General features: G+C 40.9%; 1 protein-coding gene across 1 annotated transcript; it reads right to left on the bottom strand.

Annotated features, from left to right (window-relative positions):
* Positions 1-3,690: 3,690 nt before the first annotated feature.
* Positions 3,691-6,957, bottom strand: LOC134957074 (putative nuclease HARBI1). The gene is made up of 4 exons (XM_063938830.1): positions 6,898-6,957; positions 6,552-6,571; positions 5,702-6,452; positions 3,691-5,617 (listed from the first exon to the last, which is right to left on the bottom strand). Exons 2-4 carry the CDS (start codon positions 6,564-6,566, stop codon positions 5,181-5,183), a joined length of 1,203 nt encoding a protein of 400 aa, XP_063794900.1. The 5' UTR covers positions 6,567-6,571; positions 6,898-6,957; the 3' UTR covers positions 3,691-5,180.
* Positions 6,958-7,540: the final 583 nt, after the last annotated feature.

A 7,540-nucleotide genomic window follows, 5' to 3' on the forward strand; every position in this document is an offset into this window, starting at 1 on the left:
CCTAAGAAGCAAATCCATCCTGCACGCAGGTGAGTTTTCTTCTCTCCCCTAAGTCCCTCGTAGCAGTGAGCCTGTTGCCAGCAGGACTCACTGAAAATAAAAAACCTAACTTTTATTCTAAGCAGCTCAGGAGAGCCACCTAGATTGCACCCTTCTCGTCGGGCACAAAAATCTAACTGAGGCTTGGAGGAGGGTCATAGGGGGAGGAGCCAGTGCACACCACCTGATCCTAAAGCTTTTATTATTGTGCCCTGTCTCCTGCGGAGCCGCTATATCCCCTTGGTCCTGACGGAGTCCCCAGCATCCACTAGGACGTCAGAGAAATTGCGAATATCCGCCCCCAACGTATTTTTGCCAATTCGTTCGCAGTATTACACAATGTGGGCGTACGCCAAATGACATCGCAGCAATGCGAAGGCATCGCATTAACACAAACGTCAACGTAAAAATACTAAGTTTTAGTAGATTTACACATTCTTCTTAAAAGTGCACACTTTTGTGGAAAAACGCACAACAATGGGTTTTTTTTCTATTAAGTGAAATTACACCTTTCAGTTTAAAGTCCACAAGCCCTCCTCAATTACGAATCCAATTAGTGTAATGAATGACAATGGTCCTGACCAATTAAGTCTTCAAAGAATACCAGAAGAACACTTTGTAGCCATAATTGGCCATAAACATTGATCTGGAAAAATTACAAATATAGATATTGGAAATGTATTTATTAAGACATTAATAGTGCATACAGCTCCATTAGCTCCTGGGTAAGCGGGGATGCCCACCTATACTGGAGCAACGTATATAAAGCATAGTAGCAGTATATCTAGCACTTTATGCAGTGTAAATGCAAGGGCACTGTTTATCCTATCTTCTATGCTATTAAAAGAAATTAAATGTATATAAAGAAGATTGCACTCTGAGATTACATGCAAAGAATTTTGTATCCACAACATGTTAATAGGGTAATAAAAAAACCCCTATACGATATAATTACTTGTGTAACAACACAGGCCCTCATTCCGAGTTGATCGCTAAGTTTTTCGGTCGCACAACATATTCGCAAAGTTGCGTTAATGTAGTAAATTTGCGAACCTCCGCCCTCAACGTATTTTTGCAAATTCGCACGCAGTATTACACAAAGTGGGCGTACGCCAAATGACATCGCAGTAATGCGAAACTATCGCAGCATTGCGAAACCATCGCAATAACACATACTTAATCGTAAAAATACTAAGTTTGAGTAGATTTACACATTTTACCGTAAAAGTGCACACTTTTAAGGTAAAACGCACAAAAATGTTTTTTTTGGCTATTAAGTGAAATTACACCTTTCCTTTTAAAGTCCACAAGCCCTTTTCAATTACGAACCCAATTAGTGTAATGATTGATAATGTTCCTAAACAATTAAGTCTGAAAAAAAAAACAGATTAACACTTTGTTGCCATAATTGCCCATCAACATGTAAAAGTGTAAAATAGTTTTTGTTTTTTTTTTCACTTTTTTTTTTTTTTTAAAAGGTGTTGTTTGTGAATGAAGGTTTTTACATGTTTCTTAACACAATAATCTCCTGTTTTTTTTTGTAAAAATGTAACGTTAGATGTGTGTAATGTTTTTTGCAAACAAATTCTGCCTGCCAATCTGCTGATCCTTTTTTGCATTAATAAACACAACACCCGGTTAACTGTAATCAACTTTTTTTTTTTTTTTTTTTTGGTTAATAATTTTTTTTTTTTTTAAAACAAATAATAAAAATCAAGCAAATTTTTGCAATTGGTCAACACAATTCATGATTCCTTGCAGGTGTAGGCGCATGGTGTAAAGAATCCCGGATAAACTTGTTGGATCTCCAACTGCAACATCTGAAATTAAGATGCAACACAAACATTAATAACTTAATTACATTACTTATTATCCAAGCAAGGCGCAAAGCACACTTAAATGCTGGCATGTCCAAACTGCTGGACTCCAGCTGTTGTGAAACTACATATACCAGCATGCCTTTACACAGTTTTGTGGTCAGGGAATGGCAAAGCTGTGTCAGGGCATGCTGGGATGTGTAGTTTCTCAACAGTTGGAGTGCCGCAGTTTGGACAGGCCTGCTTTAATGGCAAAGTTACTACATCCTGGCTGTTTTATGGTACAATCATTAGCAGAACACACAAGCCTGCTCAGCCTTTTTATCAGATTTTAAAGTGTTCCAGACCATGTGTTAAATTTACTACTATGTGAGTTATATTTAAGATGGAACGTTGCCCATAGCAATCAAGCAAAAATATGATTATTATATTGTAGAAGTGGATCCCAATTTTTAAAGTATAATCTTATTGGTTGCTATGTCCGACATCCCATGTTAAAGATAACTACCATCTTCGTCAATGTTACACCATGTTGGCATTCATTCCCATTTGTTGTTTTATTTGTATTTTATTTTTAGGGGGTTGGTCCTGCATCATCACACTGCATATCCACATCTTCAGAAGGCCAACATATCATAGCATTCCCACACTCCCTGAAAGCTGCCCTTACTAAATAAGTGCAAACAGGTTTGACTAGAACAATTAGTAATTTTGAGAATGTAACTTTCACACAAAAAAACAGTGTGTCATTAGGCTGCATAACAAAGTGAAGCATGTGATTTGTAAGTGTAAATATTCAGACTACACAGGCCCAAGTGTAAAAGGCAAACAACATACTAAACTCCACTCAGGTATAACTGTTTACCAGAAAAACTAACACATATAAACCCTGTTCTCCTGGCAACCCTGGCTACCTAATGAGTGTCAACCTAGAGTGGACACACAAAACATTGCACACATACACACTGTACATATAATGACACTCACAAATATGTAAAGGCAACATGTACACCATGATGAAATTTTCAAATATTTGTCCAGGGTCCAAGAATTCAAACAGTACAACACTGCATGTTTTGACATTGTAAGTGTAAGTGGGTAATCATTTTTTTCATTATAAAACAAAACTTACTTTCCACGGCAACCTCAAGACTCCCGGACCGGTCTGCAGGGGCTTCCTCTGCCCATTCACTGGGTGGGGATGTTGGCTGGATGGGGGAAGGTGGCTGGATGGGGGAAGGAGGAGGGATTGGGGAAGGAGGAGGGATTGGGGAAGGAGGAGGGATTGGGGAAGGAGGAGGGATTGGGGCAGGAGGCTGGATGGGGGAAGGAGGCTGGATTTGGTTGCCAATTTCAGAGGGGGGGTCTGATTGAGAGGGCGAGGGGGGCGGAGAGAAAGTTAAGGCAATAGAGGGTGTGGGGGGTTCAGATTGGGATGTAGAATTAGAAGGAGAAGGGGTATGGGAAGGAGGAGAAGGGGTCCCAGAAAGAGATGGAGAGGTGTGGTGAGAAGGGGAATGGAAAGTGGAGTGGGCCAGGGAAGCTGATGGGGCCTGGGAAGCTGAGGTGGACTGGGAAGATGAGGTGGACTGGGAAGCTGAGGGGGACTGGGAAGCTGAGGGGGACTGGGAAGCTGAGGGGGACTGTGAAGGGGAGGGGGAGTGAGAAGGGGAGGGGGAGTGAGAAGGGGAGGGGGAGTGTGAAGGTGAGGGGGAGTGGGAAGGGGAAGGGGGTGGTGAGTTTTGCCATTGTTGTTGTCCTAGAATGATAATTGTGTACAAATTTTGTAAACATGAGAAATTACATAGTAATCAATTTCTTTTCTCAATGTTCTGTTCAATGTTAAATGCTTTTTTTTTGTAATAGCAAAGCAAACATGTTAAGATCCTCTTCATGTTGGCCACAGCAAACAAAATGAGTCCAAATTTTTACTTTGAAGCTCATTCCTTCATCTAGTCAATTGAGTCATAGTGATTGGTCTAGGCAACATCACCAGATTACTATTCCAGGAACCTTATTATATAGCCAGCACTGATCAAGTTTTTTGGTTCTTTTTCCTGCCTGCTTCTTATTTGTTTGAAACATGCACTTGTTTGGTGTTACTTTGCTACAGTCAGTACTGTTTTCCCTAACCACACACAGTGTCATAATTTCCAAAAAAGGACACAGCAGGTTGCAATTAGCCTACCATTTACTGTAAAATGATTGAAATTCCAAGGGGATTACAGCAGGAATTTCGTTTGCAATTGGCCAAAAGCATGTGCACTGCAGGGGTGGCAGATATAACATGTGCAGAGAGAGTTAGATTTTGTTGGTTTGTGTAATTATGGGCAGGGTAAATACATGCTGCTTTATTTTAACAATGCAAATTTATATGCAGATTTAACATACCACACCCAAAAATTACTCTCTCTGCACATGTTACATATGCTTCCCCTGCAGTGCACATTGTATTGAACAATTGAACCATAAATTCCGGAAGCCCTAAACTTGGTAAATCACCCATTAGCACAATTTTGACCCAAAACATTATGTAAGGTAACTTACTTCGTGTATGCAGAGCCCGAATTTGCTGGCGGATCTCCGCCAACAAATCTGGAGTCCTCCTACGGAGATCACTCCACCTCCTTTCTAGCTGGATGATTGTCCGCCTGCTGCGGACGCGAGTCCGCAGCAGGCGGCGGACCTCCGCGTAGGCCTCGCGCTTCACCCGATTGGGGATGAAGCGCCCAACGCGGCCTACGCGGCGGTCCATCACCGCAACCAGCACGCGGAGCTCCCGCCTGGTGAACGGTGCTGCACGCATCATGGCAATGGCGTTTTCCTTATTTGGGCATATATTTATAGTGTCTGTTAGCATGTGATTGGTCAAAAATCTATGTTGTCATTTCTAATAACTTTATTGATCTTTGCAATGCTGTGAAGAGCAGAGTGTTATTTGGCACGAGCGGAAATTCGCATTAGCAGAAGCGAAAATGTTTAGAACACAAATTTAAGAAAACAACACACAGAGACACAGACTTTAGATAAAATTACTATACATATCTGTGTACTCACCACAGTTCGTGTGATCATTCAGCTGGACAGTCACAAAGTGTGAAACATTGAGTATCATTTGTTTGTGTGTTTGGTTACATAATCAGGATTTGAGGATATAAAATAAATAAGGACACTATTTATTAACATTACAGTATTTAAATTTCTAAATAAACATTGTAAGCTTAACGTGTTTTTGGTTTTTGTTAAAAAAATCAATTACCCATTCCAACACAACAAAAGCCTTACCCAATCACTTTACAAGATCATACAAAATGCAATCATGGTTTAAAAAACATAAGCATACTGTGTTGTATTATTTCTGCAAATATAAAATATAAAAACACTATACCTGAAATATTCTGCAACAATTCTTGCCCTCACTTGGCTCCCCCTCCGTGTCACACTCCCCCCACCGAAGCGTGGACCAACCCCTGGCTCCTCATCAGGCAATTCCTCTGCCTGAGGAAGCTCTACACTACTCCTTACCGCGATATTATGTAGTATTGCGCACAGGACCACTATTTTACTTGCCATCTCCGGCGAATACATGATGTCGCCACCAGTGCGGTGGAGCACACGAAACCGCCCTTTAAGGACACCAATTGTGCGCTCCACCAGCTGCCTAGTGGCAGTAAGCGCGGAGTTAAATGCCATCTGTGGTCCTGGCCTGGGATTACGGTAAGGAGTCATGAGCCAGGGGGTGCAAGGATATCCACGGTCTCCTGTTGGTAGATAATCCAATATTTCAAAATAGTATATTTGTCAAGTTATTTTTGTTTGTTTCAAAAATTAAAGCAAAAACTCACCCAATAACCACATGTCTGCTCGTTGACTTGATCTTAATCTCTGCCATATCCCTGATTGTCTAATGACATATGCATCATGGGAACTTCCAGTAAACTTTGCAGTCAGGGAAAGGATCTGGAGGGATGGCCCACAAACAACCATTACATTCAGAGAATGAAACAGTTTCCTGTTTCTAAAAATTTCTTCATTATGTCTTGGTGGCTGAATAGCAACATGTGTGCCATCCACAACCCCAATAACATGTGGGAAGCGACTACCACCTTCCGCAAATTGCCGCTTCACCACATCTAGGGCACCAACATCCAAAGGCATATCAATGAACTGCTTCACCCGCTTTAGGAAAGCCTGGCAGACACGCCGCAGGACCTTACTGAACTGGCCCTGCGACATGCCAACCAGGTCTCCCACAACATGCTGATATGAGGCTGTAGCCAAAAAATGTAACACTGCAAGGAATTGTGTCAATGGTGGTATTGCTGTAGGATACCGAATTTCAGACTCCAGATCACTCTCTATTATGGAGAGAGTGTCTAGGATTAGATGTGGTGGCAGCCGGTATCTACGCACCACCACATCATCTGGCATCCCAAAAAGTAGGACACGGGTTCGGAAAATTGGTGGCCTAGCACGCCTCCGTTGCCTTGGTTGATGAGGAGCCGGCTGTGGTTGTGGGGCTTGCGGTTGGGGTGGGAGTGCTGGCGTGGGTTGGGGAGGTAGGGCTTCTGCTGCAATATATATTGACATCACACACTTTAAAAAAAAAAAAAAAAAAAAAGATGAAGAATACAAAACTAAAGTTTGTCAAATATACTACAATAAAATGCTTTGACAAATGTGGTGTCAACTTACTGCAGGAGCGTACATTTTTTCTGTGTTGAATTCATGTCCAAAATGTAAAACAATTTTGCAAATAAAAAATAAAGAACAAATTTAATTAAAAATACATATGTTATTTTTACAATTCCCAAAAAAAATTTTTGGGTACATTTCTCGGCATAAAAAACTTCACAAACACCAATAAAAAACCACAAACCAAAAAAAATAGGCATTTAGTAGCTAGACCAGGAAAGACAAACACTACTTTGCAGATCAATCCTGGTAAAAAAAAATTTGGTTTAGCCAAAAGGAAAAAAAACATAAGCTCAACAATTTTAAAAAACACAAACAGGCACCAACACAGGCCAAGGACACTTACCTGCACAAAAAGAAATGAAAACTTGGTGTTCCCTAGCACACCAATCGAAAGAAATATCAAAGGGTTATATGACCCAAAAACAAGCACCTACAAGAGAACACAAATGATAGTCACAAATAATAAGCACACGTTTATTTTCACAAATGGACTTGCCAAATATATATGGGATTAAATAATTTAACAAAAAAACATTAATAAAACACTTTGACTTCCAAAAATTAACAATAACATTTCCACAATACTCACAAACGAAAAATTGCATAAAAAATGCAACACTGTCTATATTCCAAACGCAAACGAAAGGACAAAGGTATGCTTGACAATTACTCACTCTGCAAATTCCACTAGCACCTTCACGCACAAGCCAACAAACAAATGAAACTCCAAACTACCTACACTCACAGCGTGCAAACTCGGCCCTTAAATAAGCAGTGCAATCACTCACCAGATTAATAGTGTACACCTGTGTGAATTAACGATTCGCACGTAGGTATATAAGCGCACACACCTCGGCATACACACATCACAAACATGGCTTCTCGTGAGCAAATCGCAGCAGAGCTAGACCGCATTGCAGAGCAGCAGATGGCATTGCAGAAACAACGCTTAGAGTGGCAAAGGCGCTTGTTAGAATCCGCCTCTG

This window comes from Pseudophryne corroboree, chromosome 9, assembly GCF_028390025.1.
Source record: "Pseudophryne corroboree isolate aPseCor3 chromosome 9, aPseCor3.hap2, whole genome shotgun sequence".
Taxonomy (NCBI): domain Eukaryota; kingdom Metazoa; phylum Chordata; class Amphibia; order Anura; family Myobatrachidae; genus Pseudophryne; species Pseudophryne corroboree.